The sequence below is a fragment of the Bufo bufo genome, chromosome 2 (genome assembly GCF_905171765.1).
Source record: "Bufo bufo chromosome 2, aBufBuf1.1, whole genome shotgun sequence".
Taxonomy (NCBI): Eukaryota; Metazoa; Chordata; class Amphibia; order Anura; family Bufonidae; genus Bufo; species Bufo bufo.
In genome coordinates this window covers 325,642,835-325,667,149 of record NC_053390.1, presented here as the reverse complement: position 1 = coordinate 325,667,149, position 24,315 = coordinate 325,642,835, and the positions used below count along the sequence as shown (strand labels likewise).

The 24,315-nt window shown below is 42.5% G+C and overlaps 1 protein-coding gene across 2 annotated transcripts in view; it reads left to right on the top strand.

The window, feature by feature from the left end:
* The window catches only part of LOC120989100 (aminopeptidase O (putative)), a 559,812-nt gene that overhangs the window by 56,250 nt on the left and 479,247 nt on the right, over positions 1-24,315 (top strand). For both annotated transcript variants that reach the window (XM_040416998.1, XM_040416997.1), the window contains exons 3-4: positions 14,144-14,931; positions 20,200-20,366. In XM_040416998.1, the coding sequence (XP_040272932.1) occupies positions 14,207-14,931; positions 20,200-20,366 (892 nt within the window). In that variant the 5' untranslated portion in view covers positions 14,144-14,206. The remainder of the gene's footprint in view (positions 1-14,143; positions 14,932-20,199; positions 20,367-24,315) is intronic.

Sequence of the window (24,315 nt, the reverse complement as noted above, 5' to 3'; positions counted from 1 at the left end):
GCATTTTTAGGCCATAAATGCGACTTTTTACACAAATCACCAGCACATGAGCTTTCACACTCATGTTTTGGGCGGATCTGTCATGGATCTGCAAAAACTGATCCGTTACAATAATACAACTGCATGTATCCATCATGAATGGATCAGTTTGTATTATCTGTAACATAGCCAAGACAGATCTGTCATGAACTCCATTGAAAGTCAATGGGAGATTGCGTCAGAGAAAACGGATCCGTCCCAATTGACTTACATTGTGTGCCAGGACGGATCCGTTTGGCTCAGTTTCGTCAAGCGGACAGCAAAACGCTGCAGGCAGTATTTTGGTGTCCGCCTCCAGAGCGAAATGGAGACTGATCTGAGGCAAACTGATGCATTCTGAACGGATCCCTTTCCATTCAGAATGCATTAGGGCAAAACTGATCCATTTTGGACCGCTTGTGAGAGGAAAGCCAAAACGTCAGTGTGAAAGTAGCCTTAATTGTCCGCAACAATTTGAGCCATGATAAGAGAATGATAAATGATGTGTAATATACGCCAATTTGGTAGCCCCGCCCACTTTGACATTCATAAGTCATTTCTGGAGTGATGCATTCTTTATGGTGAAAATTCTGGAGAAAACAGTTGATATATTTCGCACAAATCAAAACGCCATTCTTTTTGACACATTTTATGCCATAATTCTGGCGTAACATACTTAGTAAATGTCCCCCAATATATGATTACACAGAAACCATATTTATTAGCTTTCTAAAAAAAAAAAAAAAAAAAACATTATTCTCAATATGATAAGAACATAGGCTTTTCTTATGAGATAAATGTGGAAGAAAAAAAAAATCTGAAGAAAATAATTTTGTTGACTCTCCCAAGATTCAAACCAGGGATCTCTACATACAAAACCAATACCACACAAAGATACCTGTTTTTCTATGCTTATAAGGTAACATATATTACTGGTGTCTTTCTAATCATATATTGTGCCTGTGGATAAAGCAGTAATATGTAGATCAGCTTTATGAGCAGATCTCAGTGTAGTGGAGCTATAGTATAGGGAATATATGATATTTACATGCTAGGACACAGCTCTACATACTGATGTCTAGCCCTGTCAAACAAGGGGAGGGTGGAGTGTGCGGAGAACAGGGAATGTTACAAAGGAGTGCTCAAAGGATTCAGCCCCGCCTACTGATGCTCAAAATTCTCATTTGCATATGAATAAAAACGGTTTCTCTGCAGCTATTTATCATGCAGACAAAAAAAAGTATAGTTTTAATCAGCATGAAGAGCCCTACCAGCAAGTATGTCTGGCTTAGGGTAGAGGCAGGACGGATCCGACAGTCTGGCTGTTCACCCTGTCGGATCCGTCCTGCCGCTATTTCGCCGTGCCGCCGCTCCGTCACCATTGACTATAATAGGGACGGGGCGGAGCTCCGGCGCAGCACGGCAGTGTACGGCGAGAGACCGCCGGACTAAAATGTCGGACATGCAGTACTTTCAGTCCTGCGGCCTCTCGCCGTGCACTGCCGTGCTGCTCCGGAGCTCCGCCCCGTCCCTATTATAGTCAATGGGGACGGAGCGGCGGCACGGCGAAATAGCGGCAGGACGGATCCGACAGGGTGAACAGCCTGTCGGATCCGTCCTGCCGCTTGTGTGAAAGTAGCCTTAATAGGCCAAACAAACATGATTTTAGGTCATATTCTGATGAGACACTCCCTTTAAAGAAATTCTTAATACATGGTATAACCTTTGCAGTTTTGTACGACTGGATTTGGAAACACTGATTTAAAATGAAACGCTGAAAATATTGCAGTCATGTTCAACCTTCTCTAAAGATATACAACATTGATTTGGGGGCAGTGCATATGAACAGGCAAACAAACTCTACAATAACCACTGTATTTTTTGGTTTATAATATTATCAGAGCTGCTTATAAATGTTTTATATATTTTTTTTTTTGCATAAACATAATTTACTGTTTCTTCTTTCTTTCTTTCTTTCTTTCTTTTTTTTTGCATTTACTTTCTTCTCATATTTGCTCTTCCAAAGAGAAGACTCTTTGCTATGAGATGGTGGTTACCCAGAATGTTAATGGGTTTTCTGCAATAAAGATGCAATGATATACCTTGAGTATTTAACTATAAACATGAAAAATCTTCTTGTGCAATCTCTGAGGAATACTTAGAAGGTACTTCTAGTAAACTGGCTCATTTTCTCATGATTTGCAAGAGGCATTGATTTGAAAGCCTTGATATTATAGAACTATATAAATCCCTCTGAGGTACATTACACTGCAGGCTTAAAAGAGTAACTAAACTTTTGAATACATTTTTGATAACGTGTCCCTAATGCCTTAATAATATGTAATATTATTGTAATATAGTTTATTCATGGTTTTTGTATTTTTAATAACTCCCCCCCCTAAAGCACACGTTTCACTGTTTCCTTAAAATCTACTTCTCTGTACACCGATGACTACTAGTCAGCGGTGTTCGGAGAACACATTTTCTCAATAGGGCCGCAGCGCAGGGAGTATGGGCAGGAGCGCATATTGCTGCTCCTGGCATAGTACATGTGCAGTAAGCCGGATTGGGGCAGATGCACACTGGCGCAATATTAATAGTTTTTAGTTCGTGACGCCAATTGCAGCTTGCGCAGGTACTGTAACAGGGCCCTTTAAGATGTAATAGCTCACGTACCAGGTGAGGAATGCCAGAGGGGGATAATGTCTCTGTGTAATGTCAACGGTGTCTCCTACCTTGGTACGGCTGGACTCCTGGATCCTGGCTCACATGCAATAAATTGAGTGCTGTTAGTAGGAGTAATTGAGGAATGAATGTAATCCAGACAGGAAATATAATCCAACTCGTCTTTACTTAATGGGTGCAGCATAAATCCATACAAGTTACAGCAATAGTCCTTTAGGTCCCAGCAGGTATTGGCAATATGTGGCAGGAATCAATATCTATTCTGCTTCTATTCATATGCCTAGTAGATCTGGCAGGTATTTATCTTCTGCTCTGTCTGTAGTCTGCTTGCTTTGGGCCTGACTAGCTGAAGGAGGTATTTGGCTTCTCCTGGTCTTTGGATTAAACACTCACAGTTCTGCTCGCAGGGTATGGCTTCCTGGAGATCTGTAGATCTGGAGGTGGCTGCTTGCTTGTCAACCAGCACTGAGGTAGATGACTCAGGCTGGGAAGAGGGATCCTGGGGCCTCAGCCGAGGTCTGGATCCTAGGTTGGGATCCCTGTGTCTGGGAGCTCCAGCTAACACAGCCTTCCCCATGGAGGGGGCTGGTACACACTGGATCTAACTGGTTTCTTCCCTCCCTTGCTGCAGGGCATGGGACCAGCCCACTTCTGCTCCTAGCTATACTAAACTGAACTAAACACATTACTGCCACCTGCTGGTGTACATGGAAAATTACAGCAATAATATGAAACAGGCATGGAAATACATATCATGGCAATGCACAGTTAGATTACACTAGATGGAAATACACATATACACCTGACATTATTGTAGCAGGGATACAGAAGTTTAGTGACATACTTCAGGATGTTACACATGGGTACCCTGTAACCATGCGCTATGCCAGGATTAGCTGAGTGGTTCCTGCCTCTGCCTGCTTCTCTAAGCTAAGAGCTGACTCTTTTGTCTGTTATTAGGGCATTAGGGATATGTTAACAAAAATGTATTCAAAAGTTTAGTTACTCTTTAATATATAAATTTTTAAATAAATATTACACTTGAAATTACTGGGGGACAATTGGTTTTATCAAGTAAATATTCATACTCTCAGACGTCAATAGGGAAAGGTATATATGAATAGAAACATGATTGTGCAGTAAGCGCATTGTTTCAGTTTGCAACATAATGGTTTTACAGCAGGAAGCTGGTCTTTGTGTCTTCCTGTGTCCCTCTCTTTGCCTCACTGTGTTTTCCCTATCTAAATCTAATAGTGACACAGTGGGTGGATGCTCCTGTTCAAGGACCTTAAAGACTCAGCTTGCTCAGGCCATGAGCCCCCGCAGATACTCAACTACCAGATGCCACCAAAGTACCAGAAGTGTACCAATGAAACAGGGAACTGACCTCTAGAGATTGTCCTAGCCATGACACCAAGGGATGGGCTTCTTTTACTGTTGCAGACATAAATTCACATTATTTTCCAGCCGCTGCCATTAGGAGGTGTTCAGTGCATAGATATTTTTTTAGCATGTTTTAGCAGTTTTCTCCTTTGTGTGCTAGATTTTTAGTTTGTAGTTCTCCCAGATCTGGTGGGTGGAGACTAGCTCCTATCCACTGCAAACAGAAATTAGAGGAGAATCTTCTACCTAACTTTCACACACTCAGAAGCAGCCCCAGGGTAATGGAGGACACTCCTGTCTCACTCAGCTCTTTCTCATTCCTCCCCCATCCCTCTCCACAGACTTGTATGGGATAATGTAATCTGATCCTTCAGGGAACAGACCGCCATCCTGGTTACACCAAGATGGACTTCTCATTTCAGAAAGGGGAGAGGGAAACAGCTGATGACTGTAGAATTAGTAATTTTTCTCTGATAAGATATATTACAAAGTTTCTTACAGTCATTTGTACTATTAATTCATACAAAGTTGAGCGTTAAACCACAAAACACATTGCCTGAACGCATTTTATTTGTTGTGCCTATGCCTTTGAATGAAGACGCCTTTTAATTTTCACCATACAAGGTGTGTTTATTTATAATTTCAATACTTCTAATCTATTGGGAGCGCATAATTTCTGGATCTTTTATTCTTTTATTTATCTTATTTTCTTGCTTGGCTTTATGTTTGTGGAAATTTTCCTGAGCGACAGTCCCAGAGGTTTCAGCATCCTCGCTAGACACCCATATATGCAAACATAGCATCAGCTGAGCACACCTCTCATTTGGAGTTTGTTTGGTTATCACATGTGTCTATTTTTTTGCTAAAAGTTAGTGACCATTTAAGGCTACTTTCCCACTTGCCCCAGTGTGATCCGGCGGGCAGTTCCGTCGTCGGAACTGCCCGCCGGATCCGCCGATCTGCCGCTGACTGAAAGCATTTGTGAGACTGATCCGGATGCGGATCTGTCTCACAAATGCATTGCAAGGACTGATCTGTCTCTCCGCTTGTCATGTGGACAGACGGATCCGTCTTGTATCTTTTTTCACATTTTTACCGGTCTGCGCATGTGCAGGCCGGAAGGACGGATCCGGCATTCCGGTATTTTGAATTCAGGCATGTCTTCAGTTTTTTTCGCCGGAGATAAATCCGTAGCATGCTACGGTTTTATCTTTTACCTGATCAGTCAAAACGACTGAACTGAAGACATCCTGATGCAAACTGAACGGATTACTCTCCATTCAGAATGCATGGGGATATGCCTGATCAGTTCTTTTCCGGTATAGAGCCCCTGTGACGGAACTCTATGCCGGAAAAGAAAAACGCTAGTGTGAAAGTACCCTTAGGCCTCTTTCACACTTGCGTTGTTGGGATCCGGCATGCACTTCCGTTGCCGGAGGTGCCCGCCGGATCCGGAAAAGCGCAAGTGTACTGAAAGCATTTGAAGACGGAACAGTCTTCCAAATACTTTCAGTGTTACTATGGCACCCAGGACGCTATTAAAGTCCTGGTTGCAATAGTAGGAGCGGGGAGCAGGGGAGCGGTATACTTACAGTCCGTGCGGCTCCCGGGGCGCTCCAGAATGACGTCAGAGCGCCCCATGCGCATGGATGACGTGATCCATGCGCTTGGGGCGCCCTGACGTCACTCTGGAGCGCCCGGGGAGCCGCACGGACGGTAAGTATGCTGCTCCCCCGCTCCCCGCTACACTTTACCATGGCTGTCAGGACTTTAGCGTCCCGGCAGCCATGGTAACCACTCTGAAAAAGCTAAATGTCGGCTCCGGCAATGCGCCGAAACGACGTTTAGCTTAAGGCCGGATCCGGATCAATGCCTTCCAATGGGCATTAATTCCGGATCCGGCCTTGCGGCAAGTGTTCCGGTTTTTGGCCGGAGCAAAAAGCGCAGCATGCTGCGGTATTTTCTCCGGCCAACAAACGTTCCGTTCCGGAACTGAAGACATCCTGATGCATCCTGAACGGATTTCTCTCCATTCAGAATGCATTAGGATAATCCTGATCAGGATTCTTCCGGCATAGAGCCCCGACGACGGAACTCTATGCCGGAAGACAATAACGCAAGTGTGAAAGAGCCCTTAATCTAATACTTCTTTCTTGAGATATTACTCTGCTTTCTATGCCACTCTTTTACTGGCGTAAGATTGAGACCATTTTTGAGAGCTTTTAAAAAGTTGCAGCTGATAATTCAGGTTTAAAAAAGCTTGACAGAATACCCACAGCCACTTTCCAAAACTGGAGCAAGTGGAGTAAAAATGTCAATTTTATTTTGTGTAGGTACATGAGGCCAAAAAAAAAATCACAAAGCCCTGTTTTGCAACCTTTTGAAGACAGAATTCTGGAGTGCAGGGCTTGATAAATTTCCCCTTAAACACGGTGGCTCAGTGGTAAGCACTGGTTCCTTGCAGCACTGGGGTCCTAGGTTCAAATCTGACCAAGGACAACATCCGCATGGAGTTTGTATGTTCTGCCCGTGTCTGTGTGGGTTTCCTTCCACACTCCAAAGACATCCTTATATGGAATTTAGATTTTAAGCTCCATTGGCGACAAGTGATGATAATGTCGCTATATAAGTGAGTAAAATTTAATTTTACTTTTACTTTTAGTTTTGTATCTGTAAGGTAGGGTCTACAAGTGTCATCTGGAAGAAAGATCATAGCCCACTATTGCCATCTCTCCCCATGTACTATACATCCTCAAATGATCCCTGGGAGAGTACAGGGACTTTTCTTTGTTTTTAACCTGCTTACCAAGCTGGGAGAATATATGCCTTCTCAGAGGCCATCATAATTAGTTTGTTGGGGATCCAACTCTCACAACCCCTTCTATTTAGCAGTTTGTAGTGGGCCACAGCCCTCTGAGGATTACTAGGTTCCTAGCCTGCTAGTATCCTGCTAAGGTGTGCTGTATTTATAGTCTGCCCATGTACTGACGTCTGCCCTGGATAATGGCCCACTGCTGCCTGACATAACCTGTGCCCGATCTTCATACTGACCCTTCGCTGCCTGCCCTGACTTTGGACTGTTTACTGATTTTTACTTACTCTGCCTTCCCTGACTGTTGCCTGATTCTGACTTTTGCTTGACCTCTTAGTGTCCTTCACTGGTGTCTCTTGACAGAACCTATTCCAGGAGGTAGTTACTCGGTGGTTTCCCTCCAGCAAAATCCAGATCCCTGTATAGGGGCTAAAGGGTGAAAACTAGGACACTGCCAGGATGACGCCCTTAGAAGTAGCCCCAAGTGAAAGCTTTTTGACACAATGCTTCCCTACACACTGTGTAACAATTGAATTTTTTATGCTTTTTAAAATAAAAAAAGTTCCAAATTGTATCACTTAGTGTTATCGGGGGAAGAAAAAGCAATGGCTTGTTCTGAACAAGCAGTCCAAAATGAACCCTTCATAGTGGAAGATTCCTGCCTGTGTTTAAACACCCTCAATAGTATTAAAAAAGAAAAGGTATTTTATGGACAAGTCTAGAGAGCCGAAGAAATATCTATGGAACTTGATGGACAAGGCAGGTGATGTGCAGCTGTGTAGGAGTAGTAGCAGTGGCAGCAGTACAGTATGGTACATGATGGACAGGCAGATAGCAGCAGTGGCATCATTGAATAGGCACTGTCAGCAATGGCAGATCTATTCATTGGCATCGAGGTGTGTGAAAATCCTCATGAATCCATGCCTGATTCCTTTTGACAGATGTAATGTTTTCTACACTTTTGTAGCAGCTTTGTCTATTTCCATGTGAAGACACCAACTGCTGCGCTGAATTCCCTCTCTAAGGCCTGATTCAGACGGCAGTATTGTTTTGCGGATCTGCAAAACACGGATACTGGCCGTGTGTGTTCCGCAATTTGCGCACATGGCCACAACCATAATAGAAAATGCCTTTTCTTGTCCACAATGGCACAAGAATAGGACATGCTCTATCCTTTCCACAGAGCCGTGGAACCACAGATGCGGACAGTGGATCAGGGAACAGGACATTTAATGGAGAACAGTCACAATCCTGGTCTGAGTGTACCTAGTTTCTAAAGCGGTTCATATGTGTTTGGTAAGCGTAAGGTTGTAAGTCTTTTGTATCTCTCATTTTCCACACATTTTAATTTGAAGACTACTTAAAGGGATTCTCTGGGATTTAAAATGGCCACCTGCAACCTGTTCCAGAATGTGAGTAAGACTGGTTGCCACCTCTTGAAGAGCTGCCCGGGCGGGGGGGGGGGGGGGGGGGGGGGGGGGGGATGGGGGGGGTGAGGTGGTGGGGCCTCACTACACACTACGCTCTGTCATTTGAAAATACTATGTGTTGATGAGTTTTCCGGTTAGGCTGCTCAGCCATGATGACATATCATAGGCAGGATCTCCTCATTACTATCTACTGTAAAGAAGTGTAGTGTGTATTGAGGCCCTGCCCCTCACCCCCCTAGTCAGCTCTGCAAGTGTTTGCGACCAGTCCTTCTCAGATACTTCAACTGGCTGCTGGTGGCCATTTTAAATAATTCCTGGCAAACAGGTGCAGAACTTTCTCTTATACCTTATGTCTGTGAAGACTCCAATCCTATTTTTGGCTCACAATCACTGATGGAAATCACTGAGGTGTGAATGAGGCTTAACTGTGAGTGACGCACAACAACATGCCAGGTCAGGTAGACTAGTCTGTGGTAGATGGAATTATGCTATTATATTTGAAGCACTTAAAGGGTTTGTCACCTGAAAAATGGGTATTAATCTGGCTGACATTAGCAATGTGCTAATGTCAGCTGAACATAACTATATTAGTGCCGTCTCACTGCCTGCTGCCGTTATTGAGAAAAACAAACTTTTATAATATGCTAATTAGCCTCTAGGAGCTGCTCCCACCTCTGGCCACGCACTGCTACACTAGATTGACAGGGGCAGGCATCGTTGGTCTCCTACCTCCGGCCCTGTCTGCAGTGTAAATCTCGTGCCGTTCAGTGTTCGGCGCAGGCGCAGTGAGTAAAGGGCAGTCGCCGGCTGCCAGCTTCCTCACTGCTCCTGCGCCAAATACTGTCCTGTCCCTAGCTAAAACCTCTCTCACTATTCATTAATTAAATCAATCAGTCCCTAAATATTTCCCTAAAAGACCCTGGATATGCGGTATTGTTTGTGTCTCGAGATAAAATTGTCTTTCTTTGCTTTGTCTGTGGCAGAGAAGTCCTGCCACATCAATGTAGAAGCTCAGTATGCACATGGCTTCCCTGCGAGGGATCTGCTTAGAACGTTGCACCTATATTGTACCTCCTGTTTGGCTGAGTGTGACTGCAAAGCATTATGGGCAAGCCTGCCACTCAGGACCCCACCGGGGTCATGTAATGCTCTGTGTTCATCTTTCCTGCCCTGCTGTGCTCAGTACTGTATTGATATGTAAAATTGCACATCACATTTTGAGAGAGTTGCACGAATATAATCTCAAAAACATCAACTTCAGTTGGAAGCCAAATATTTGGGGATATCTAAAGGAATTTCATTCCTTTAAAATTCACTCAACTTTATTGATGGCTGCTCCCAAGGATAGGCCCTCAATTTTAAAGAACCAAATAACCTTTTAATAATTATATTCACTAAAACGTTTAGATCTAAAAGCGTGAAACACACTCCAATGAAGTCTTAGAAATGTAAATATTTTGCCCCAAGATATTTGGACACCATAACTTCCAAAATGTAGTACGGTGCTCGTCAGTTACAGAATATGCTCCTCTGGAGAACATGAACTATGTACCCTCAACTGCTTGCTTTTCCAAAGGTGTTGTGAATGTATACCGCTTGCACGCATATGTAGTCTACACCAGGGTCAGGAATCAGATCAGTTTGCCAAATACCAGTATGGATGGAAACTATGGGCATTAATAGCCACAGCCTCTGCCAGAGAGAGAAATGTTGCATCATACATTTCTAGGAAGCAAACAAAGACGTCTGTCATAAAAACTGACACGTTTGCTCTACTTAGGTTCAAAATAGAAAAGATTGAGAACAATGGGATCTGTTTTGGATGCCATTTTCCCTTTGACTTTTTGTAGCAAAAGACGGAGGGAACTGACAGAAACTATGTGCAGTCAAATAAGCCTCAGTAGTCTGATCTGCTGATGAACTGTATGACATGAAGGATTTGAGAAAATAATAGCTGGAATATTTCTCTCCTTGGAAACCATGAAATTGATCTTTAGCTAATAGTCTGACAATAGACAATACTCTGTAGTGTTTTTACAGAAGCATTCCTGCCGCTAAATGGAGGGATTTATCTTAAGACATCATTTTTTTTTTTTTTTTTTTTTTAAAGGCTAAATTTTTTGAGAGGGCCAACCTGATAAAAACAACTTTGACTATATGCCTACAGTACCTTACTGATTCCTCATTCCTGCCACACCTTGTGCTGATATATTGTCTATGGTGCTATCAGTGCCAGGCCTCCACAGCACCCTGACTTATCAGTACGTAGTTATAGCCGACTGATGGTAGACCATTATAATTAAAATGAGGCAAAGCACTGCGAAATATGTTAAAGACAAGGAGAGACGCGCTCATAGGAAGGACCTGAGAGGTATCAGAGGGGGATTGGGGGGGGGGGAGCTTGGGGGCTAACCCCGGGAGTTGTGCAGAAGAAGGCACAACTCTCTGAAAAGCTTATGGACTGTATATGGTACAGTCGAGCTTGCTGCGCGTCCCGATCAGATCCAGGAGCTGGCCAATTGTCTATAGTAGATAAAGAGAAAAAATTAGGGGACCCGCGCGCTTCTCTTTACTAAATAAAGCTTTATTGGACAGTACAAACTGCTGAATATGTTGGCGCTATGTAAAGTTTATTATTATTATAAGTTAACTGTTTAATATTTAATATTAATGTTTAATATTTTCATCCGAGAGTCGGGCAAATTATCTTTTGTTCATAGAAAGATTTTTCGTGAACAAAAGATCTCTTTGAAAGAACATTCCCAGATCTCTCATCCATCACACGGTTTCAAGGAACATGTATGGGCAGTGTGAACAACTTGCCACCAACACAGCCAATATGGCCTAAAATGTGTGTGGCTGTGTGCGTGAAACAGATCGTTCACCAGATGATTGTTTGTTCAACCATCAACCAACTGCTATCTGATTTGTATAGCCACCTGTAGGAATTGAAGGAGCTGTGGCCATAAGTGCTGTGTATTCCACTGCTGAGCCTTACAATTGTCAGGAAGCAAGCGTTCCTTCCCGACAATCACCTGCTCAGCAGTGAAGGAGACCTCTGCATTTACATTTCAGAGGTCTCCTCCACAGTATGAAGAGGAGCGATTGTTAATGCGATTGCTCCTCCCCATACGGAATCATTATTTGCAGGAAGCAGAGCGTGATTAGACGGCACATTCTACCACGGCAAACAATGATTTTGTGCCTGCATAAAAGGTACAATTACACAATGAACGAGTGTTTCCTTGTTCATCGGGTAATCTGCGGCACTTTTGCACAGGCAGATCATAGCTAACAAGTATTCCTACGAACGTTTGTTAGTGATAATCTGGCTGACCCTCGCCAGTGTATTACAGTCCATAAGAGAGTAACTGGATAGGTAATTATATTGCAAAGTACAGGGTGGGCCATTTATATGGATACACCTTAATAAAATGGGAATGGTTGCTGATATTAACTTCTTGTTTGTGGCACATTAGTATATATGAGGGGGGAAACTTTTCAAGATGGGTGGTGACCATGGCGGCCATTTTGAAGTCGGCCATTTTGAATCCAACTTTTGTTTTTTCAATAGGAAGAGGGTCATGTGACACATCAAACTTATTGGGAATTTCACAATAAAAACAATGGTGTGCTTGGTTTTAACGTAACTTTATTCTTTCATGAGTTATTTACAAGTTTCTGACCACTTATAAAATGTGTTCAATGTGCTGCCCATTGTGTTGGATTGTCAATGTAACCCTCTTCTCCCACTCTTCACACACTGATAGCAACACCGCAGGAGAAATGCTAGCACAGGCTTCCAGTATCCGTAGTTTCAGGTGCTGCACATCTCGTATCTTCACAGCATAGACAATTGCCCTCAGGTGACCCCAAAGATAAAAGTCTAAGGGGGTCAGATCGGGAGACCTTGGGGGCCATTCAACTGGCCCACGACGACCAATCCACTTTCCAGGAAACTGTTCATCTAGGAATGCTCAGACCTGACACCCATAATGTGGTGGTGCACCATCTTGCTGGAAAAACTCAGGGAACGTGCCAGCTTCAGTGCATAAAGCGGGAAACACATCATCATGTAGCAATTTCGCATATCCAGTGGCCTTGAGGTTTCCATTGATGAAGAATGGCCCCACTATCTTTGTACTCCATATACCACACCATACCATCAATTTTTTTTGTTCCAACAGTCTTGGAGGGATCTATCCAATGTGGGTTAGTGTCAGACCAATAGCGGTGGTTTTGTTTGTTAACTTCACCATTCACATAAAAGTTTCCCTCATCACTGAACAAAATCTTCTGCGTAAACTGAGGGTCCTGTTCCAATTTTTGTTTTTGCCCATTCTGCAAATTCAGTGCGCCGATCTGGGTCATCCTCGTTGAGATGCTGCAGTAGCTGGAGTTTGTAAGGGTGCCATTTGTGAGTAGCTAATATCCGCCGAAGGGATGTTCGACTAATGCCACTCTCCAGTGACATGCGGCGAGTGCTGCGCTGTGGGCTCTTGCTGAATGAAGCTAGGACAGCCACTGATGTTTCTTCATTAGAGACAGATTTCATGCATCCACATTTTGGCAAATCCAACACTGAACCAGTTTCACGAAACTTAGCAAGCAGTTTGCTAACTGTAGCATGGGAGATGGGTGGTCTCGTAGGATGTCTTTCATTGAAATCTGCTGCAATGACCTGGTTACTGCGTTCACCAGAAATCAACACAATTTCTATCCGCTCCTCACGTGTTAACCTCGGCGACATGTCAATGGCTGTAAACAAAGAGAAACTTGTAAATAACGCATGAAAGAATAAAGTTACGTTAAAACCAAGCACACCATTGTTTTTCGTGTGAAATTCCCAATAAGTTTGATGTGTCACATGACCCTCTTCCTATTGAAAAAACAAAAGTTGGATTCAAAATGTCCGACTTCAAAATGGCCGCCATGGTCACCACCCATCTTGAAAAGTTTCCCCCCCTCACATATACTAATGTGCCGCAAACAGGAAGTTACTATCACCAACCATTCCCATTTTATTAAGGTGTATCCATATAAATGGCCCACCCTGTATATAGGTTTTATGCTTATGCGCTCCCAAACAATGTTATTTGTAATTATAACATGTAAGAATGTTTTTTGAAGAAAGTACTTCCTTTAGCTGCAGGTATACTCCACTAATACAGTGATAACAAATACGTCAAAACAAGTTTAATTTGAGGGAAATCTCTTTAAAGGGGTTCTGCCATCTCATACATTGGTGGTATATTACTAGGATATACCACTAATGTCAGGTGCAGGTGCCACCTCTGGTATCCACTCCTATCTCCAGAATGGACTCCCCAAACTGAGGGAGAGTGTATGAGCAAATGCTCTCTATTCATATTTTTGGAATTTCCAAAAATAGCAGAGAGTGCTTGGAAGTTTTCATTATTCCCATAGAAGTGAATAGAAATGCATGCATGGTCACCTCTCCATTCACCTCTATGGGACTGCTGAATATAGCTGAGGCAAAAAATGTGACCTGCGCCTGAATTGAGAGTTAGTGGAGAGGATGGGGAGCAGGAGAGGAATCTGTTAAGTAGAAAAAGAGGCATTTATACTATTGATTTATGAAAAAATGGAAGTGGTGGTACAGTAACTCTTTAAACTTCTGTTTAACCTACACTTTTAGGGTTACATGCATTGGACTACTGCTAACTACCAAAACTTATGTTTCTGTTCTTGGTCATAATATTCAAATTAAAAGGGTACTCCTACCATCATATTTTCTCCTGTGTTTATAGAATATGTTTTACTCCATATTAACATGTATTCATTTATTTTACAGATTAGGTCTATCAAATGTTCTTTTCCTGCTCAAATCTTGGCTGAGGTTTGTGTGAAACTGAAGATGGAGCAAAATACAGACGACTTACCTCTAATGGCTAACACAAGTCACATTCTAGTAAAACACTATTCACTGGACCTTAATGTGTGCTTTGAAAGTCAGACCATAGAAGGAAGTATTGTTTTATTCCTTGAGCCCAATGTGTCTTGTGAAAATAGCAATACTTGGAAGCCTTGCGCTTCTCAAGCTGTTGGTGCCTGCAGCGACCAGGCTCAGGACTCACATTCAGGAGAATCCACATCACAAAGTAGACCTTCCACTTTGAGCGCTATTAGTGAAAGAGATGGCAACAGGAAGCAGACTACTTCAGAGAACTGTTGTGACAGAGAGAGTCATGGGAGTGGGGATTTTGTTCTGGTACTGGACTGCTGTGATTTATCTGTGTTAAAGGTCGAAGAGGTTAATGTCACTGCTGCTCCTAAAAAAAAATGCATGAGTTCCATGTTACCAAGTAGTGAATCTGAGCATCAGTTAACTCATGGCCATCACATCCCACCTGAACTTGTGGCTTTACCTGCAAATCGATGGAAGGAACAGATGTCCTATTACATGCACTGCAGCCGGGCACCAGGTTGTGGAGAACTCAGGTTTTTTATGGAAACTTGGAGCCTGCAGATTAGCAAATGTGGAGTAAATATGGCCACTGACTTCCCTTCTGCTCTAAGGATATGGTATAAGACAACCGCAAATGGGAGGTCAATAAAATGGACCAAAGACCAAAGTGGAAGGTCAGTATGAAGTAACCGCTGCTGTCAACTTACATTAATATGACACGACTGGACTCAGCTGCCATTAACACGCTGTAAATATGCTTGGCATGCCTTTTATGCCTTGCTTCAAATATGGATCACAGCAGAAAAGGTCAGATTTATAGTACATTGGGCTCTAACAGGATTACATAGCTTAAGCTAGGATCAAAGGAGCTGATTCTCATCCTTCTCTACTCAGACACAACACTTTAGAAGACAAGTAGTGCAGGAAGCCCAACTTGCTATACAGCTGTCTGGATTTATTTCTAAACTGGCAGATGAGGAGTTGTCTGAAATCCTTTCTTGTATGAGCATGGATGGTGAGGGTGGTTGAACACCTGTGTTTTATGTATTTTTTATATTATGTAGTGTTACAATAGAGCATGTCACGCTCTTTGAGTCTAACCACATACTTACAGTACAGATTCCAGGAGTTTGTAGGTGTTATTTAGGATTTTAAAATTGATGGCTAGCACCATGTCCTTTGATAGGAATGGCACCATTATCTACCAAGCAGGCAGATAATGCACCTAGAGTTACTTTTCATTGATGATTGACATTTCCTATTGCCTGTCTACTACACAAAAATGGATTCTAAAGTCACGCCAAACAGGTAGAAAGCCTTTATCCAGACACAAGGCTCCCAGATCCCAACACAGAGACATGGCTTCTGAGTATACAGTATGCGGTTATATATCAATATCAGATTGGTAGGGTTGGACTCTCGGTACCCTCATTGATCAGCTGTTGGAAGGAGCTGCAATGCTTGGTCAATTGCTGCGGCCTCTTCCAATGTGATGTCATGTACTTTGTTGTCCACATGGCCTTTTTTAGCTCAGGCTCATCTGATCTTCACTACGGGGGAGCCACCAGGCCACTACTGCGTGAAATAGCCAGGGTGTGGTTGTCTGTTGAGCCACTCAAATCAGACACCCAGGTGAAAAGCACCAAGGTATCAAGCATTACACGTAGTCAAGAAACAGGAAGAAGTCAGGGTGGGCAGAGTACTTGTGAATCCGTGAAACAGTTCTAAGGTCAGGGCAGGTGGCTGGTACAGTGCCCCTTGCCTGCCATTTTACTGTCATTTGTGCCGATAAAATATTTATGCCAAAAATTGTACCACTTTTGCTACAAAATTCCTGACATAATCATACCGCCAGCACATGCTGGGAGGAAAATACCTGCCTTGCCAGACACGAACCCTCACTGTGTCACACTATATAATGATGCTTACAATTGCAGCAGATCCACTGACAATCAGGGGCTGTGGTATATATGTGACAGGTATACTTCCCAAATTTCTAAAAGAAAGAAGCTTACTGTGCTGCTCCAGAATTTTCTAACACCCCCCCCCCCCCCACACACACACACCAAATAAAACAATGGTCAAAGCACCAAAACTATGGTAATATAAAGTTCCTGCATGCTGACTTGCAATCAACAGTGCACAGGCAAGCAGTTCATGTACAATAGCCAAGGATTTACAGCAGAACACTGCCTCCATTGGCTTACTTTCTTCCTGCATCTTGGTGCCATCCCTAGCTAAGCGACACACATGCATTCCGCCATCCAAATGATGTAAAAAAAAACATGATTCCTCAAACCAGACTGCTTTCTTCCATTGCTTCATAGTAGAACTGCACCAGAAATAAAACAGTTCTCAAGATGCAGTAAATTCATGCTGTTTTTGCAAAACATGTCAAAACTGCAAATTGCAAAAAGCATTTTTTTGTCAGTTTACCAAACTGCTGTGTTCCATGATACAGGCTATAGCCTGGCTGCTAGGTCTATTTCTGTGTGTGTGTTAGTATCTGTTCATTGAACATCTCCCTGCAGAACTAAAAGGGCTAATTCCCATTTTTTCTCTGTGTTCAGCTGTTTAAACGAATGAGCTAATCAGCTTTCCTATTTGTGCTATTTGTTCCACCCCTTGTCTGAGAAATCGATTCCATTAAATTCCTTTTGGTTTCACTTGGTTGCTCCGTGCAAAATAGCTATAATTTATTTGTCTGTCTGTGTACCGATTTCTGCATCATTCCTGGATCCTAAGACTCTACTGCCTGACTTGACCCATGCCTGTTCACCGGACTTTAAGCCACCTGCCCTGACCTTATAATTGTTTCACGGATTCGCAAGTACTCTGCCCACCCTGACTTCTGCCTGTTTCTTGACTACGTGTAATGCTTCATACCTTGGTGCTTTTCACCTGGGTGTCTGAGTGGCTCAACAGACAACCACACCCTGGCTATTTCACGCAGTAGTGGCCTGGTGGCTCCCCTGTAGTGAAGATCAGATGGGCCTGAGCTAAAAAAGCCCATGTGGACAACAAAGGACATGACATCACATTGGAAGAGGCCGCAGCAATTAGACAAGCACTGCAGCTCCTTCCAACAGCTGATCAATGAGGGTACCGAGAGTCCGACCCTACCAATCTGATATTGATATATATCCGCATACTGTATGCTGAGGTTAGGTCAACAATACTTTAAAAAGGTTATCCAGCCTCCGTGCTCACCGTCACTCTGATGAGCGCAAATGGCTCATGGAAGCTCTCCAAACACAGGAAAGTACATAGTACAGTGGCTGTGCCTGGTATTGCAGTTTAGTTGTCGGATCCCCGCTCATCTGATATTGATGACCTATCCAAAGTATCAACATTAATAACCCCTTTAAGTCTTAGAAAACCCCTTTATTAGTACCATGACATGTCCCAATAGTGCCATAGCCAATGAACTGAGAAGAATTAAATATATATCCGGGAGATTTTCTGCTGGACTCTATCTTTATAGTTTAAACAAAGGTGATTTCATTAACTGTACAAAACAGTGTGTGGTTTCCAAGGAAATTATCATATCTAGTAAATGCAAAGTCAAATGACTAAGAAAGCTTGTACTTAGAATGATTGATGCAAAATGTGATCCTGATACTGCAGTGATATCTAAATATATTAATTATTAGTTATAGTTTATGCCATTTGTTTTATTAACCGCTTCCGGACCGCCTAACGCACGGATGCGTCCTGAAGGCGGTCGATTCATTCCTCCTGGACGCATCCGTGCGTCATCTCGCGAGATGCGAGATTTCCTGTGAACGCGCGCACACAGGATCGGAAGGTGAGCGAGTGGATCTACAGCCTGCCAGCGGCGATCGTTCGCTGGCAGGCTGTAGATGCGATTTTTTTTTTTTTTTAACCCCCTAACAGGTATATTAGACGCTGTTTTGATAACAGCGTCTAATATACCTGCTACCTGGTCCTCTGGTGGTCCCTTTTGCTTGGATCGACCACCAGAGGACACAGGCAGCTCAGTAATAAGTAGCACCAAACACCACTACACTACACCCCCCCCCCTGTCACTTATTAACCCCTTATTAACCCCTGATCACCCCATATAGACTCCCTGATCACCCCCCTGTCATTGATCACCCCTGTCATTGATCACCCCCCTGTAAGGCTCCATTCAGACGTCCGTATGTTTTTTACGGATCCATGTAAATGGCCATCTATTTAGCCACCAGTAGAAGAAGAAGAGTACAAGAAGTTGGTGTCACCCTCTATACAAAGGTAGGGCAGAACATTCTAGGACCAGTTGCAGTTAGTTGTAGTCCAGCCTAGCAAGGGCTAGATATAGGAAGCACATGAGAAAATGTGAAACTGACAGGCCAGCTTATCCTGTCACAGAGGTGTAGAGGAAGACCTGTAGAAGTAACCAGTCTCCAAAAGACTTAAAGATTCTATGGAAAACATGTTCATGAGGATCCTCTGGTGCCTGAACACACTACATAAAGTTTGACGTACCAGTGTATACCTCCACATCCAAAGGTGGAAACGTGGATAAGCAACCTGTCCAAAGAATAGTAGCAGAAGAGTTATGCCGGCCATTGAGGGGAAAGACCTCTAGGTTGTAAGATATTGCCTAAAAGTACAGCAGTACACCCCATATGTGGATGCCCAAGTTAGAGTCAGCTAATGAAGTGCATAGTATGAAGGATTGCTCCATCTACTATAAAGAGACACCTTTTTGGCTGATTGCTACCTGTGCATCTGTGAGAATTGTAACATCTGAGGATAGTGCATTCCTTTGTAATATCAGCCGGTTTATTGCAAGACCTGCTCTGACCTGTTTGCATTCTTCAGTAAAGAAAGATCTTGCTGAATCAGTGTCTCTTCATTGCTTCCTGCACTATACTTACACCATAAGGTGTTTTGCACGGTAAAGCCATGGGCACCTCGACCTCCATCAAGCAGGAGGATCCCAACAACCAGAGTGTGCCCCAAAAAGAAGAAAGGGTGCGGCCTTCCCATCACTGCATGCTGGCCCAGTGAGCTTCAGAACCGCGAATACAACTACTATTAGACCCATCTGGCTACCTGCTCACTTACATGTCATTGCAGCCGAGGAACTGCAACAATACATTATTAAGTGCCTTGTATTAACTTTGTCTACATGATAAATAACATTTGCTGAAGTGAGACAACCCCTTTAATTTGCAAACTAGATAAATGTGGATATTTAAATGCACTATAAGTTGGTCAGACATTACTAAAGGTGCAACACTAGGTAATTTATAGAATTCTAGCCATTGTAATAGGCGATAAAATGCTTGTTTACTATGAAAATATATGAAAACGACAGAACAGCTATGATAAGTAAAACCAATGATTAGATATCAACACTTAAAAGCTATGTACACTTTTGGGGGCATCTTTTTATTATTATTGCATTGTACTGATTTTTTATCTAAAAATATTTTTTTTAATTGGTCTTTATTAAAAATTCTGCCTCTTTTCTCTGTACAGGGCTGAATTTCTCTAGTATCAGGATCTGAATTTTCACTCTTTTCCGTCAAGCAGCTAATCTGAAATTATAAACACTCATTAAAGCTCAATTGTAATCTTACTGATAAAAATGTGGCTTAAGTAAGTGTTTTATGAACTTTTAGTAATTTAGAGATTAGATGACCAACACAACGTGTGAGGGGTTATTAGATGACCAACACAAAGTGTAAGTAAAAAGTATGATTCCCTTAGCTAGAAAAAGTTAACCCTATGTAACAGAATGGCTCAATATTTTTTAATAAAGAGCAATTTAAACAAATGATTTTTAGCCCAAAATGAGTAAAATGCAATTATTTAAAAATTGCCCCCGAAGGTGTATATAGCGTTTAAAATTATTTGAATTTGTAGAAAAAATGTATTGAATATCGCTGCCGTGAAATAAAGTTTTTTTTTTTTTTGTTGTAATCTAGGCCTTGTGTTTTTACCTTTGGATCACCTATTAACAACAGGGCCCTTTTTCCATGTCAAGAGCCACCCGTGGCAATGTCAACATGGAATGCAACTGTTCGGGTTCCCAGAGACTGCACTGTATTAATGAGTGGAGAAAATTTTTCAGCTCCACATCACTATACTCAAGGTGAGTTACAACCTCCACATTATCCACATTTTACTATGATGAAAGTATTTGCAGTCATTGTCATGTTTTTGAAATATGTTTTCTGTACAACGTTCAGTTTGGAGTGGTGCTTTGCAGGAACTGCAACTTGTCTCCTTTTTTCTAGGGTTTATGGGTTCCCATAGTTTAGCTGTTCACTATTGCTAAAACATGTTACTATCGTTTGAAGTGAGTCTTGTATTGGCAGCTCCCAACTTTCTTTCCTCAGGTGTCCACAGGTATCAGGCAGGTTTAAAAGTAAGTCAATGAAAGGTCACTACAGGGGTGGAACTATTGCATTAGCAGCCGTAGCACCTACTTTGCCAGCCATTATGCTCCTCTGACAGGCTGGCACAGCATTATAATGAGAGTCCTAAAATGTACTGAATTACACTGACAGCATTATGTTAGTGTAAAGGCTTATGCACACGAATGTGTGCTGCCCGTGGCCATATTGTGGCCCGCATACGGCGGGTCCGCAATACACGGGCACCGGCTGTGTGCATCCCGCATCACGCATCGCAGACCCATTCACTTCAATGGGTCCGCAATCCGGGAGATGCGGAATGGAGGCACGGAACTGAAGCCCACAGAAGCACTACGTAGTGCTTCAGTGGGTTTTTTGTCCGTGCCTCCGCACTGCAAAAAAGTAGTGCATGCACTACTTTTTTGCAGTGCGGACAGATCACGGACCCATTAAAGTTGAATGGGTCTGGATCTGTCTGCACCCGCCTCGCGGATGTTGCCGTGCATTGGGGACTGCAAATTGCGGTCCCCAATGCACTGAACGGCCAGTAACACAGTCACTTACATGAGCCCTAATTCAGTAGATTTCAGGATTCTAAGTGTTCCACAGCAGTATATTGCCGTGTCGATCCTGTCAGAGAAGCGGAGATCAAAACGCACCTTACACTGATAAATGCTGCAAGCTCCTCACATTGAACTCGCTCATGAGTAACTGGCCTAAATGTATAAATTACAAGTTTTACTGAATCGTCTCCCTTAAAACTATACATCAATCTGCTCAGCTCCTCTTGCTGTATAACATGCTGCCTGCAGATTGTGCTGTATTTTATAGTGACAGTTCCTCTTTAAATTATCTATAAGTTCTGCAAGAACGCATAAGATACATAAATATATATTAAAGACTTTTGGATCATGGCAGGCCTGAAACAATATTTGCTCAGGATGCAACATTAAAACAAAAAACATATCCACCCATTTTATGGGTGGGCTCTAAGCACATCCCACCACTCCACAGTGTGACTCCAAACCTAAAGGATTGATTTTAAAAAGCTTAAAATGATGTCTACAGTTGAATAACATTTTTTGGCAACAGCATTCTGTATTTTTGTGATACAGAGCTCCAAATCTTTTGCAAATTGAAAAAAATGCTGTCTTTCTTTTGTTGATCCGAGACTCCATTCCTAAGGTATGATACTTGTTCTTAAAATGCAAATTAGACGTTTGGTCCAATGAGGGTGTCGCCATTGCTCCTTTTGCACCCTTTCTGTGGTCAGCACCTCGATGGCGTCTTTGCCACTGCTGGGCCAGTCAATCAAAGCAGCCAGGGAGGGGCTAGACCAGAAAAGGAGTGCAGCTTGCAACAAGAGCAATGGTGATGCCCTCATTTCACCAAAAGCCTAATTTGGACATTAGAAAAAGGTATCATAACTCGGGAACAGAAAACCAGCGTTTTAATCAGATGAACTACTGCTATGTGTCTATACAACCAGTTGGATAAGCAGGTGGCTGTTGACAGATTCCCTTTAGATACTGCAAAAAAGGGTAACTTGAGAAATTTCAAAGATCTAGGATGATTTGTTGATCTAGGTCTCTCAAAGTGAAGAAATCTGAAAGGATCATTTCATTATCTGACAGGATGTCCAAGTGACAATGATATTCCAGGTTCTTGGCAGCAGTAGTCTCAGAGCTTAGTCATTTGTGCCTAATGGCAGAGCTGTAAAAGGGCATTGCTTTTCTAGGCATCATTTCTGAATGATTCATGTTATACTTCAGCAATTATAAGGTAATTTTAAATTTTCCACAGCCCTTTTCCACCTCCAAGAGAGCATAAAAATGGAATGCATGTACTTAAAACATATTAGCTCATTCAAACTTCAGTTCACATGGTCCCACCCATCCTGTATACCTCTTACCGCCTCACCCTGGACACACGGCATGTATTTTTCTGTGCTCAAACAAGTCAAGAGAATGGTGCATTTTCTGGTGTGCTGAAATGCTGGAGTCCAGTCTCACAGCTTGAATAAAGGGCATTTCTCAAGCATACAAAACGGTTTGTGGTTTCCAAGGAAATTATCGGATTTGGGAAACACAAAGTCTTATGACTAACAAAACTCCTACAGTGAATGACTTACGTAAAGTGTGGATGTTGTAATGATATCTAAATATATTGAGGAGAGTGGCTTTTCAGTCAATTGTCTTATTATACTATACAGAACAGGAAAAGCAACACTTTAGCTAAAGCTGTTTTTGGATTTGTGCCCGTTTCAGACATTAAAGGGGTTGTTCCACGAAAAATATTCTACAGTTTTCAAACCAGCACCTGGATCTGATTTCTTTTGTAATTGCATGTACTTAAACAATTATTATAGCTACTGAGTTGCTCAATGAAATTTATCTGTATAGCGCCACCTGCTGTTTGCTCTTTTTCTAATTTCTCCGCCCTGCTCACTGAGATGGAAGCGCATGCTCAGTTCTATCCTGCAACTGCCACCAGCTATAGTAGAAAGGACACACTTCGGGGAAATTACCCCCCCCTCCCGCCCAAATGACAGATTAAAATAAATTGAACAGAGCAATTGGAGTCATGAATGGGGAGATCTCTGAGAGGTACAGGGCTGTTTCTAGCTTTGTACTAGATTATGTATGATTTAAATTTTTTCTACAGTATTGATGGAATAACTTATTTAAACTCCTAATAGTGACATTAAAATTGGAAAAACACTCCCGACAATGTCACTTTTTTATTTTAGATTTTTAATTTGTGTCTGGAATAAATATTGTTGGCAAACAACACGGGGGATGCAATTGCATTTTTAAACCCTTAATGAAATAACAAATTTTTGCCTTAAAGACCAGTAACACTCCTCTGTGTTCCAGCAGTCATAACTTTTAAAAAAAAAATCAAAAAATTTGAGTTGAGCGAACCCGAACTGTAAAGTTCGGGTTCCTACCGAACTTTAGCTTTTTTTGGACCCGGACCCGAACATTTACGTAAAAGTTCGGGTTCGTGTTTAGCAATTTTTATGGCGCTTTTTGAAAGGCTGCAAAGCAGCCAATCAACAAGCGTTTAACTGTGTGCCCTTAGAAGCCATCACAGCCATGCCTACTATTGGCCAACTGCAGCATGTGACCCAGCCTCTATATAAGGCTGAGTCACGTAGCGCTGCACGTCGCTCTGCTATTCTTAGTGTAGGGAGAGGATGCTGCTGCTGTCAGGGACAGATCAGGGATAAATACGAAGAAGAACTGCCTTATAACTCAGCGATCTCAATCCAATGTGTTTTGTGGGTGTAGTGCACAGTTTTTTTAAGCCTGCACTGAGCCAACTTCTGTTGAAAACGCATTTTTTTTTTTTTACTTCAGTTTGTCACTCTGAATACCTAATCGGCAGCCATTTTATGCAGACATGCTGGTGCAGCACTATCTATCTGCATGTCTGCTAGTCCAGAAATACAGCTTTTTTGCTGACTCTGCTTAAAAATATATTTTTTTCCATATACTGGTCATCTTTGATTACACGTGCATAAGTGACTGTAACATTTAGGCCACAAATACGGCCATTCGTTTACTGCGGTTTAAATAAACAGTCTGTCTGTCACATCACCCCCGTGCATATCAGGGAACCTGTCTGAGCCTCAAGTCATGCATCAGTCTCTTATGCTGTTTGAAGACTCTGCCGGCAGGG